Source organism: Stegostoma tigrinum, chromosome 4 (genome assembly GCF_030684315.1).
Source record: "Stegostoma tigrinum isolate sSteTig4 chromosome 4, sSteTig4.hap1, whole genome shotgun sequence".
NCBI classification, from domain to species: Eukaryota; Metazoa; Chordata; class Chondrichthyes; order Orectolobiformes; family Stegostomatidae; genus Stegostoma; species Stegostoma tigrinum.
The window spans coordinates 21,654,696-21,668,128 of record NC_081357.1 but is presented as its reverse complement, the minus strand read 5'-3'; the positions used below and the strand labels follow the sequence as shown (position 1 = coordinate 21,668,128).

The 13,433-nt window shown below is 41.2% G+C and overlaps 1 protein-coding gene across 3 annotated transcripts in view; it reads right to left on the bottom strand.

Annotated features, from left to right (window-relative positions):
* nphp1 (nephronophthisis 1) overlaps window positions 1–13,433 on the bottom strand; it is a 103,298-nt gene that overhangs the window by 6,820 nt on the left and 83,045 nt on the right. The window contains exons 17-19 of one of the 3 annotated variants that reach the window (XM_048530994.2): window positions 5,875–5,987; window positions 5,467–5,604; window positions 2,175–2,248 (exon numbers count right to left, since the gene is read on the bottom strand). In XM_048530994.2, the coding sequence (XP_048386951.2) occupies window positions 2,175–2,248; window positions 5,467–5,604; window positions 5,875–5,987 (325 nt within the window). The remainder of the gene's footprint in view (window positions 1–2,174; window positions 2,249–5,466; window positions 5,605–5,874; window positions 5,988–13,433) is intronic. The other 2 variants (XM_048530995.2, XM_048530996.2) reach the window with 2 other exon arrangements.

Genomic DNA, 13,433 nt, shown 5'->3' with positions numbered 1-13,433 from the left:
AACAAAGAACAAAAGAATAAAATTACAGCACAGGAACAGGCCCTTCAGCCCTCCAAGCCTGCACCACTCCAGATCCTCTATCCAAACCTGTCGATTATTTTCCAAGGATCTGTATCCCTCTGCTCTCTGCCCGTTCATGTATCTGTCTAGACACATCTTAAAAGACACTATCGTGTCTGCCTCTACCATCTCCGCTGGCAACACATTCCAAGCACCCACCAAAGAACTTTCCATGCATATATCCCTTAAACTTTTCCCCTCTCACCTTGAAATCTCACCTACAAAACGGGATCAGTGGATTGGGTCAGTCAAATTAGAGAAACATTTTCAGAATGCAAGGAAAATTATTATCACAGAATGATTCAAAAAGCAGTCTTTCAAATTTAGAAACTTATTTAGATGAACATCAATTATTAAAGACCAGTGAAGCAGCAAATCTGGCGGATACCAATACTCTCTCTGACAGACCATTATATATGGAGTAATGGACATATGGAAATCTTTCACCTCTCACCTGACCTCGAGTTACTAGAAATGTTCTTTTCTCTTTCTTGCACAGTCAATTCTGATGGGAACTAAAAGAAATGTAGTGATTCCTCAGCATGTGGAAGATTGTAGCTAGCTCCTTCTAACACTTAAATCAGTCCATATATTGAAGATGGAGATATTTGTGGGTTATCTTCCTACAGGGAGTTGTTGAATTGTTCACCACCATTCACAACTGAATTTGGCAGGGCTGCAGAGTTTAGATCTGATTCATTGTTTATGGGATTACTTACCTTTGTCTATCACTTGCTGGTCACACAAGTAGTTGGCAAACAAGTAGTCCTGTTTTGTAATTGTGTTTACCCCTCATTTTTAGTTCTGCCCAGTGCTGCTCCTGGCATGTACTCCTGCAAGGATGCCACATGCTTATGGTAGACAGGAGATGTGCCAAGCAATGACATTACTGGTTGTGTTAGAGTACAATTCTGTTGCTGCTGATGGCCCACAGCATTTAACAGATCCAAGTCTTGATTTGTTAGCTCTGTTCAAAGTCTATTTGATATAGTATGTGAGAGTGCCACACAACACAAAAAGCAGCCTTGCAGCAAATATTATCAATGTGAAGGTTGGACTTTGTCTTCAAAACTCCTGTACGGTGGTCAATATTACCAACACTGTCATGGACAGATGCACCTTTGGCAGGCAGATTGGCGAGGATGAGGCCAACTACATTTTTTTCTCCAATTTTCTCCCTTGCCACTTGCTTTAGTATTGTCCTTTTGGACTCAATCAGTTCTAGTTCAGTGGTTAGTATGCTTCCTCACAGCGCCAAGAACCTGGGTTCGATTCCACCCTCAGGCGACTGTCTGTGTGGAGTTTGCACATTCTTCCTGTGTTGCGTGGGTTTCCTCCGGATGCTCCAATTTCCTCCCACAGTCCAAAGATGTGCAGGTTAGGTGCACTGGCCATGCTAAATTGCCCATCATGTGCAGGGATGTGTAGATCAGGTGGGTTATAGGGAGATGGGTCTGGGTAGGATGCTGAGGATCAATGTGGACTTGTTGGGCTGAAGGGCCTGTTTCCAACACTGTATGGATTCTGTGATTCCTGCAGCAGTCCAGTTGAACCACTCTTGGTGGTGGACATTGAAGTCCCCTACCCAGAGTACATTCTGCACACTTGCTACACTAGGAGCTTCTTATAAATGTTCTAAATGTTGCTCAACATGGAGGAACACTAAGTTGCCAGCCAAGGGAGTACAGCACATGGTAATCAGCAGGAGGATTCCTTGCCCATGTTTCTGATACAATGAGACTTCAGACACAATGAAGTCAATATTGAGGACTCACATGTTAACTCCTTCCCAAATGCATTCCACTGTGCCACCACCTCTGCTGGGTCTATGCTGCCAGCAGGACAATACATATTCTAATCAGTGGACATTAATTACTGGAGCGGATGGGGAGGTGTGGATTTTAGATGTGTTGGAATACTCCACTCTAAAAGGTGGTATAAAATCGAGAATGAAAGGCTGGTAAGAAGGACATAAAGATAGTCATGACCTGCAAACTTTACATAAGATTCTATTGGCTGTATTGGTGAATATAGGGCAGGTGCACGTTATCGAACAGGAAGTAACTTGTTGCAATAAACTGTAGTTTTGATAATGATCAGAAAATGGTAGTTACCCTAAGAGCATCTAAAATGTCAGTTTGTTCCAGCAGTTTCGGAAACGTCGCCAGCACTGGGTTACAGATGAGATCTGCAAAGAACGTATATAAAGTAAATCAATGCTGAAAGGTGCACATTATTATAGCACATCAGAAGTTTCTTCATTCAAAGTAAATTAAAAGGTACAACAACTGGCCCCACTGGTCTAAAACCAGTAGCGTCCTTTGGCAGAGTTACAATAGTTTGGGTGGGGAGTGTTATGCATTGTGTAGTTGATGGAGTTACCACAGTAAAATGGGAATAAACAGTATTAGCTATGGTTTAGCCAAGTTTATCATCTTAAAGCAGGAAACAGTGAAGAGGTGGCCCTTGTACAATAAAAAGGAGTGGCCATAATGTGGAGAAATTTGCGATACTTAGGTTATCTTTTCTTGGCACTTAAAAGGCTGAGGCGATTTAATATTCTGAGGTTTTGATAGAGTGGTATAGTAAAAGACTACTCCTCTAGTTATGAAATCAGTATCAAGTAGATGTTTATTGAAAATTGTTAACAGGAGAGTGAGGCCAAAGATTAGGAAAAGATCCTTTACTTCTCTACACTGAAGTAAGGAATTGTTTGCCAAATTAGTGGTGAAATCTTTGTTTGAATCCTTCAAATTGGCTTTCACAAAACAGAAATGATATCCCATGATGAAGAAGTAAAACTAACCCTCAAATAAAAGCAAAATACTGCAAATGCTGGAAATCTGAAACAAATAAACTTACCTAAATGGTTGTCTAGAACTGAGACTTATTAACTGTTTCTCTTGCCACAGATGCTACCAGACCTGCTGAGTTCCTTCAGAATTCTCCAGAATTGTTATTTTTTCTTTAAAAACTATCCTGTCTTGTCCTCCCTGACTTGTCCGCAATTTGCACTGTTAAGCACAGCATCCTCCACAACTCTTCTTAACCATAATCCAACTGAGTGGAACTATATATCACTTGACCATTTGATTCTTATCTATCCAGTCTAGCCAGGGAATCACGTACATTGGCTTCTCAGTACGGTTCCACACTGTTATCAAAGGATCTTATTGTCATACGTATATTATTCATTAACATTGTCCAAAACCAAAGGGCAGTATATTAACCATCAAGGCAGGAAACTTCATGATTCAGCAGATCCTTCTTTGTGGAAACAATCCCAGTATAGAATTTGTATTCCAGTTTGGGAGGGGGGTGCCTAGCCATGGCGAATTGCGAAAACATATCAGGCCTGCTGTTCGTAAGGCAGTTCAGTGATTGACATGGAGACATGGCTTTCATTAACAGGGGGATTGAGTTTAAGAGTCGTGAGATCTTGTTGCAGCTCTATAAAACTTTGGTTAGACCGCACTTGGAATACTGCGTCCAGTTCTGGGCGCCCTATTATAGGAAAGATGTGGATGCTTTGGAGAGGGTTCAGAGGAGGTTTACCAGGATGCTGCCTGGACTGGAGGGCTTATCTTATGAAGAGAGGTTGACTGAGCTCGGTCTCTTTTCATTGGAGAAAAGGAGGAGGAGAGGGGACCTAATTGAGGTATACAAGATAATGAGAGGCATAGATAGAGTTGATAGCCAGAGACTATTTCCCAGGGCAGAAATGGCTAGCACGAGGGGTCATAGTTTTAAGCTGGTTGGTGAAAAGTATAGAGGAGATGTCAGAGGCAGGTTCTTTACGCAGAGAGTTGTGAGAGCATGGAATGCGTTGCCAGCAGCAGTTGTGGAAGCAAGGTCATTGGGGTCATTTAAGAGACTGCTGGACATGTATATGGTCACAGAAATTTGAGGGTGCATACATGAGGATCAATGGTCGGCACAACATTGTGGGCTGAAGGGCCTGTTCTGTGCTGTACTGTTCTATGTTCTATGTTCTATGAGACAGGCGCATGCTAAGATAGGCTAATTAGGCCTCTGTTCTCTGATACTTCAGTCTAGTTGTATAAAAAATCTGTTAAGATCACTCGTCCATGAAAATTGATTTGGAGAAGCTGAGTGAGTGATTTGGACATGTTAAGGAGTTAGGCAAATGCATGGCAGATGAAGTACAAATGTAGATAAACGTGAGATTAATCACTTTGGTAGCAAAAATTAGAAGGTGAATTATCATCTGAATGGTGATAAATTGGGAAAAGGGGGGGTGAAACCTGATCGGGTGTCCTTTTACACCAGTCACTGGAAGTAAACACGCAAGTGCAGCAGGCAGTGAGGAAGAAAATCAGTATTTTGTCCTTCACATCAAGAGGGTATGAGTACAAGAGCAGGGATGTCTTGATACAATTGTACACAGTCTCGGTAAGACCACCCCCTGGAGTACTGTATGCAGTTTTGGTCTCCACATCTGAGGAAGCACGCTTTGGCTACGGAGTGAGTGCAACATCGATTTAGCTCACTGATGCCTGGAATGGCAGTACTGTTGGATGAAAAGAAACGATGTTTGGACTATATTCACTGGGTTTAGAAAAATGAGGGGGGAGTCTAATAAAAACTTACAAAATTCTAACTGGACTAGGCAGGTTAAATACAGGAGGTATTTTCCCAATGACACCTAAGGAGTCTAGAAATAGGGGTCACAGTATAGTGTAGGCCATTTAGGACTGAGATGAGAAGAAATTCTCTTCACTGAGAGAGTCGTGAGCCTGTGGAATTCTATGCCACAAAAAGCGTTCGATGCCAAAATATTGAATGGGTTTATACAATTATGAAGGTGGTTTAGGTCGATTTCAATTTTTCAGAAAGGTCAAGTGCTATTTTACGGAGCTTTTAAAATTTCCAATAAGTGCCATAGAATGTCCACAAGTTAAATCACAGGTGTGTTGCTGACAACTTAAAAGGAGTTGCGAGAGTGCAGTCAGTGGCCTTCAAAGGGCACATATTTTTGCCCTTCATGACAAAGGCACACAGTTGCCAGCTAGTAGAGATCCCTAGATAAGGGAACACCCTGCACTGTAGCAGCAAAGTGGCAAAACAGGCGCGGCACCATCACAAAATTGTATGATTAAGGTATGTGAGAGTCCATAATGTGAGGACAGAGAGAGGGGTAAGATTACACGCTGAAAACAACACAGCACTCACCAAGTAAACAAAGGAGAATGGTAAGTAGATGTAGGCCTGACTGTTGTGATCATGTGCATATATGTACAAAGAACGAGTGCTGAAAGTGGTTTAGGTTAATCTGGGAATTTGGACCTATGGTCCAAAAGAGGATTTGCTGAAATAGCAGGCCTTCCTTAAGCATTAGGGTTACCGACTGCACTCATATCGCCATAAACACTTCAACTCACCAACCTGACACTTTTGTATACAGGAAATCCTTCCACTCCCTGAAAGTGCAGGTCATATACAACCACATCATGGGTTTTCTGCAAGTCTGTTCACAGTATCTTGGAAGCTGGAGTATATCATGGTTAAATGAGAAGTTATCTGCTTTGGTCGTGAAAACAAGAAGGCGATTATTCTGAGGAATTCACAACTACCTCAGCTTTTTCAAACACCAACATGGGGGCTAACGGGTATCTCTAAAAAAGGTGGCTTTTTAAATTCTATTTTAAAGATATGGTTCCCAAACACAATCAACTTACAAAATTAATAACTAACATAAACAGCTTTGCATCAGCTTTTTCTCACAGTGAAAGTAGTCAAAACACACAGTAACTTTCATTTTTGGAGGTAGTGGCTTTTAGGTTGTGCTCTCACCAGCTTTTTGCATATTAAGTCTGTCTTTATGAAGTGTATCAGCAAGCAACTGTCGATAAAATGCCAGTAGGTGGATGTAGCAATTTGGGCCAACTAGAGTTTCTGGAAGTAAGCTGTAAAAAAAAAGTATGCACTTAATAGGGTTAATAGGGAGGCAGTCTACCTAACTACCATACAATAGCCACAGGACATTGGCCATCACCATTTCATAGATTCTGCAGTGTTCACTTAAGGATGTAACTTGCCAACAAAATGATTCAATTTCAGCATATGATTACATTAATTCTCTGCATAATTTCTTAGATATAATTTTGACATAATTTACTGAATATTACATTCTATTAATTTCTATTTGAATTAAACAGAAAAACGTTACTATTAGACGTGATCACACATTTCACAGATCAAGCATGTTGTTATCTGAAATCAGTGAAGTATTTTATCACACAGTGAATTTGTGGTATGCCCAATCATATCTTTATACATACCTGTGTTGAAGTCTCTCAGCCCGCTGAACCAAATTTCTTCCAAGCTAACCTCCACTGACGAAGTCCTTGCCCTAAGTGTGCACCATTCTCAAGTTTTGAGCCTATCCCCACCATGGCTTCTCTGGGTTTATCCTGAGGCCCATCTTCCACTCCCTTGACCCTATTCCCAATAAGCAGCTGACTATCCATTTCCCCTTCCTGATTCCTAGGCTAATGAAAAGGAATGCACACATCAGAAGCAGGAATAGGGCATTCATCTCCTCAATCCTGCTTTGCCATTCACTAAGATCATGGCTGGTCCTGATTGTAGTGCCAAATCTACAACCCCACCTCGCCCAAAAACTTTTAACTCTTTGCTTAACAAAAATCCAACTACCAATGCCTAAATGGTTTTCTCTCTGCTGTTCCATTTCATTCAAGTCAGCTATCACAACATAATCCTCAACAAAAAAAATCCTTTAAGCCATCTTTCCTTCCAAAATACAACCTGTAGCCAACCTAGCTAAGTCCAAAGTCTTTGGATATGCACTCCCTAATCTGCATGAATTTTTCTTGGAATTTCATTTTGAATAGCTTCATTTCAGTTTCTGCGGTGATTATAACAAGGTCAGCCAGATAGACCTCATAGAATATGAGTTCCCTGATGGGGGCTGCTAAACTGGTCCAATCAGAGATCCCTGGCTGGCAGATAATAACAGGAGTGTCAAACATCTTGCTCACTCTTGGAGCTGGCTCTGAGGGAGTTGGATCAGTTGGATCCACATGTAAGTAAAGGGTGACTTGGTGACAGGATACCAGTCTCTTTGCAATTATTTCAGTTTCTATCCCACCTCAGTAATTAAAAGCAACAAATCAAATTCCGTGTGACTGGGAAAGAAAAATACCATCCTCTTCTTTCCTGCCTTCTAAAAAAAAAGCAGCATTTGAACTTGACAACAGTGGGAGGCAAATTATTGGAAAGGATCAACCAACATTTGGATAGTCAAGGTCTGATTACGGATAGTCAGCATGGATTAATGCAAGGGAAGTCATGTCTGACAGATCTTTTACAGTTTTTCAAAGAGGTACCAAGAGGATAGATGAGGGTATGGTAGTGGGTGTTGTGTATATGGACTTCAGTAAGGCCTTTGACAAGGTCCCACATGGTAGGCTAGACATGAAATTTAAGTTGCATAGGATCCAGGGAGAGCTAGCTGATCGGATTCAAAATTGGCTGAATGGTGTGAAGCAGAGGGTGTTGGTTAAAGCCTGTTTCGAGTTAGGGAGGCCTGTGGCTAGTGGTATGCCACAGGGGTAAGTGCTGGGGCCTTTGTTATTTGTTATCTATATAAAAGATTTGGACGTGAATGTGTACAAGTTTGCGGATAATGCAAAATTAGGAGGTACTGCTGATAGCGAAGAAGGTTATCAAAAATTACAGAGAGGACCTTGATCAGATGGGGAATTGGGCTGAGGATTGGCAACTGCAATTCAATACAGATAAGTGTGAGGTGTTGCACTCTAGAAAGTCAAACCAAGGTAGGGCTAATATATTTAATGATAAGATCTTGAGGAGTGTTGTGGAACAGAGGGACCTAGGAGTACAAGTACGTAGTTCGTTTAAAGTGGCGTTGCAGGAGGACAGGATAGTAAGAAGGCATTTACATGCTGGCCTTCATCGGTCAAGGCATTGAGTATAGGAGTTGGGACGTTATGTGGCAGTTGAATATGTCGTTGGTGAGGCCGCACATGGGAGTACTGTGTACCGTTTTGGTCACCCTGTTATAGGAAAGACAGAGTTAAACTGGGAAGTGTACAAAGAAGATTTATGAGGATGTTGCCAGGACTATTAGGCCTGAGTTATTGGGAGAAGTTGTCAGGATGGGACCTTATTCCTTGCAACACAGGGGAATGAAGGGTGAATTTATTGAGGTGTATAAAATCATGAGGGGCATAGATAGGATGAATGCAAGTAGTGTTTTTCGCACGGATGGAGAATTAAAAACTAGAGGGCATAGGTTTAAGGTGAGAGGGGAAACATTTAAGGAAGACCTGAGGACAACTTCTTCATGCAGAGAGTGGTGCGTATATGGAATGAACTGCCAGAGAAAGTGGTTGACGCAGATACAATAGCAACATTTTTTTAAAAAATTGGATAGGTGCATGGATGGGAAGGCTTTAGAGGGATATGGACCAAATGCGGGCAATTAAGTGGGCACCATGATCAGCATGGATCAGTTTCCATGCTGTATTACTCTATGAGATGTAGGCATCGCTGGCTAGGACAAGATATGTTGCTCATCCATAATTATCAGTGTTGGTGAATTGCCACCTTGAACCACTGAAGCCTGTGTGGTGTTAGTAGTCCGCAGTGAAACAGTTTGAAGTCAAGATGGTCTGTGGCATGGAGGGGAACATGCAGGTTTTTAATTGTGTCTCCATATATCTGCTAACCTTCTTCTTCTAGGTCGTGCAGGCCAAGTGCTTGGAAAGTGCTGTTCAAGAAAGCTTGGTGATTTAATGCAATATAAATGGTACACATTGCTGCCACTATGCCTTGGTGATAGAAAGAGTCAATGTTGGAGGTGGTGGATGTGCTGCTAATTAGGTCAGCTACTTTTTACTGGATGGTATTGAGCTTCTTGAGTGTTGCAGCAGCTACAATCATCCAGTCGAATCAACAGAAAGTATACATATGCAAAAGGACATGAATGCCCTTGTCGCTAAGACAGTAAAGGCTAACATTCAGAAGTAGTATGCAATTAGGATAGTAAATTGATTGTTAGCCTTTATTTCAAGCAGTTTTAGGGACTGAAGTAATGAAGTCTTGCTTCAATTATGTAGGAGCCTGGTTAGATCGCACCTGGTGTACAATGTGCAATTTTCATCTTCATATCTCAGGAAGGATAATAATTGCCACAGAGGGGGTACATTGAAAGTTCACCAGGCTTATTGCAGAATTCTCAGCCTCTGGTCTGCTTGTGTAGCCACAGTATTTACTGGTCAGTGCAGTTCAGTTTCTGATCAGTAGTAACTCATAGGATGCTGGCAGTGGAGAATTCAGAGATGATAATGGCATTGAATGTTATTGGCCAATAGTTATTCTCTCCTGTTGGAGATGGTCATTACCTGGGCAGTGTGTGGCACAAGTGTTACTTGTCAATTGTCAGCTCAAGCCTGAATTTCAGTCTTGCTGTATTTAGGCGGACTGATTCAGTAACTGAGGAACTTTAAGTTGTGCTGAACATAGTGTAATCAGTGAACGTTCCCATGTCTAACGTTATGATAGGAGGGTCATTGATAAAAAGCTGAAAATTTTGGGCCCAGGACACTACCCTGAGGAACCCCTACAGTGACATAATGGGACTAAGATAATTGAGCTTTAACAACCACACCATATTCCTTTGTACCAGTATGGCTTCAATCAGCAGGGACTTTTTCCACCAAATTTCCATTGACTCCAATTTGGCTACAGCTCCTCAGTCAAATCCAGCCTTGATGTCAAAGCACATTGTCCTTATTCCTCCTCTTAAGTTCAACTCTTTTATCCATGTTTGGACCAACTCCGCCTAATTATCTGACTAAAATCTAGGGAATCTATTTTCACAATGGTACTCATCTACCCTGAGAAACCCTGGATAAGACCAAAAGACCATAAGACATAGGAGTGGAAGTTAGGCCATTCGGCCCATCAAGTCCACTCCGCCATTTAAATCATGGCTGATGGGCATTTCAACACCATGTCTCTGCACTCTCCCAGTAGCCCTTGATTCCTTTTGAGATCAAGAATTTGTCGATCTCTGCCTTGAAGGCATCCAACATCCCGGCCTCCACTGCACTCTGCGGCAATGAATTCCACAAGCCCACCACTCTCTGGCTGAAGAAATGTTGTCTCATTTCAGTTTTAAATTTACCCCCTCTAATTTTAAGGGCTGTGCCCACGGGTCCTAGTCTTCCCGCCTAACGGAAACAACTTCCTAGCGTCATTGCGCTGGTAATCATCTTCCCAAATTCCATAGATTCCAGAATGATTCTTGCAGACTAGAAGCTTGGAAGTGTTACCCAGCTATTTGATGGTGAAAAAAACAAGTAAACTACAGACCTGTCGGCCTGATATCTATAGCATGGAAAATGCTAGAACCTATCAAAAAGAAGTTGACAAATGGACATCCAGATAAAGTGAACTAATTGGCCTTAATCAGCATGGATTTGCAAACGGAATGTCGCCCTTGACAAACTTGTTGACAAACCTTTGATGATTTACCAACAAAACCGATAAAGGGGAGTCAGTGCATGTGGTATATTTGGCTATTCAGAAAGCTTTTGATCAGGTCCCCCACAGGAGTTCGGATGTCAAATAAAATACATGGCATAGAGGACATAGTACTGATATGGATTAAGGGCTAGCCAACAGACAAAAAACAAAAAGTAAGAATAAATGGGTCATTCTCACATTGGCAAACTGCAGTTAGTGAGATAGCGGAAGGATCAATACTTAAGCTCCAGCCATTCACTATATCAATATATGTCAATATTTAGGTGAGGAACCAAGTATAATATTTCAAACTTTGCAGATGATTCAATGCTGAGCGGGATAGTGTTCTGAGCAGCACTGCCACCAAGCTGCACAGCCATCACTGAAATTCCACATGCACAACATGCACACAATCACTAGGGCAATGTACTGAATTCCAGTTCAAGAAACTGTTGCTCTGAATGGATCTTAGAGGTCCACACAATGGAAAAAGAAAATTTATAAGGACTGGCGGTTGTGAAGAAGTCATAGAATATTTTCAGGAGAATTTGGACAGACTTCGTGGATGTGGTAGAATATAATGTGGAAAACTGTGAGATTTTCCACTTTGGTATGAAGAACGGGTGTACAGAGTATTTTTTAAATGGTGAAAGACTGAAAAGTGCACATAAGGACATGGGTATTCCTGTCAATAGATGCTGAAGGCAACCATTTAAGATGGCAAATGGAATGTTAGCCTTTATCGGAAGGAGGGTTCAAGAACTTAGAGAAGTAGTGAGGTCATGTTTCAATTATATAGAAACTTGATTAGACAGGACCTGGAATATTATGTGAAGTTTGGTCTCCTTATCTCAGAAAAGAGATGATTGTCGTAGAGGGAGCGCATTGTAAACTCACCAGACTTATTCCCAGGATAGTGAGGCTGTCCTATGAAGACAGATTGGGTAAAGTAGGCCTTATTTAAAGAGTTTCAAAGAATAAGAAGTGATTTCACTAAATCTACAAAAGACTTAAAGGGATAGACAGGGTAGAAACATAGCAAACAGGAACTGCAGCAGGCGTTCAAACCTTCTCTATCATTCAATATGATCGTGGCTGATAAAACACAATACTCGTTCCACATTTTCTCTCTATGCCCTTTGATCCCTTTAGAACTTTGATCCCTTAACAACTATAATTCCTTCTTGAAAATATCCATTGGTTTAGCCTCAACTGTTTTCTGCAGAAGAGAGTTCCTCAAGTTCATCACTCTCTGGGTGAAGAAATTTCTTCTCTTCTCAGTGCGAAATTCCCCATATCCTTAGTCTCTGATGCTGGTTCCAGACTCCTCGGTTATTGGGAACATCCTTCCTGTGGTTTACCCTATCTAGCCTTGTTAAAATTTTATAGATTTTGGTGAGATTTTGCTATAGATATCAGGCTGACAGTTTCCTAGTTTTTTTCACCCTTATATAGCTGGGTAACATTTACAAGCTTCCAGTCTGCAAGAATCATTCTTCTAAAGTCCAGTTAAAATAGTCCTAACCCATTTAGTATCTCTTGATACATCATCTTGCCATTCTAGGAATTAGTCTGGCAAATCATTGTTGTACTCCTTACACAGGCAGAACATCCATTTTCAATAATGACACCAAAATTGCATACAATACTCCAGATGTGGTCTCATGAAGGTCCTGTAGAATTGCAGCAAGACATCCCTGCTTCTGTCCTTGACTCCTTTTGCTATGAAAGCCAATATATGGGAAAAATCTAAACCAGAACAATGGGGAATTGTCAAAAAGGAAATGGATAGAGTACAGAACCAACATGTTCCCTGAGAAAATAGCAGATGGATAAATGGGAGGTTTTGCATTTTGGTACACCAAACAAAGGTAGGGCTTATATAATTAATGGTAGGGCTTTGGGTAGTAATGTAGAACAGAGGGACCTAGGAGTTCAGGTACATAATTCTTTAAAGCTTTCGTCACATATACACATGGTGGTTAAAAAGGTATTTGGCATGCTTGCCTTCATTGTTCAGACTTCTGAGTATAGAAGTTGTGAAGTCATGTTGAGGTTATACAGGGCATTGGTGATGTCTCTTCTGGAATACTGTATCCCATTCTGGTTGGCATGTTATTGGAAGGCTATTATTAAGCTAGAGACAGTTCAGGAGGGATTTACCAGGATGTTGCAGGATATGGAGGGTTTGGGTTATAAAGAAAGGCTGGATAGATTGTGCTCCTGAGATGCTGCTTGGCCTGGTGTTCATCCAGCTTCACACTTTATTATCTTGGATTCTCCAGCAACTGCAGTTCCCATTATCTCTAGATAGATTAGGACTCCTTTCACTGGAGGGTAGGAGGTTGAAAGGTGACTTTACCAAAGTTTATAAAACAATGAGGTGTATAGATAGAGTTAATGGTAGTTGTCTTTTCCCCAGGATTGGTTGGGGGGGGTGGTGTTCAAGACTAGGAGGCATATTTTTAAGATGAGAGGACAGAGATTTTAAAAAGACACGAGGGGCAAATTTTTTACACAGAAGGTGGTTCACATGTGGAAGGAACTTCCTGAAGAAATAGCAATTACAACATTTAAAAGACATTTGGATGGATAAATGAATAGGAAAAGTTTGGAAGAATATGGGACAGGTGGGATTAATTTAGTTTGGGATTATTTTCAGCATGGACTGGTTGTACTGAAGGATCTGTTTCTGCGCTGCATGACTCTATAAAAAGCCCAGAGAACCCTAGATGTTTTGGAATATTCAGGACTGAATAACAAGGAAAAGAGAGCATTTTAGATGCAATGAGATCAAATCATTGAAGATCCTAGTGGTATACAGGTAATGTAGAGGA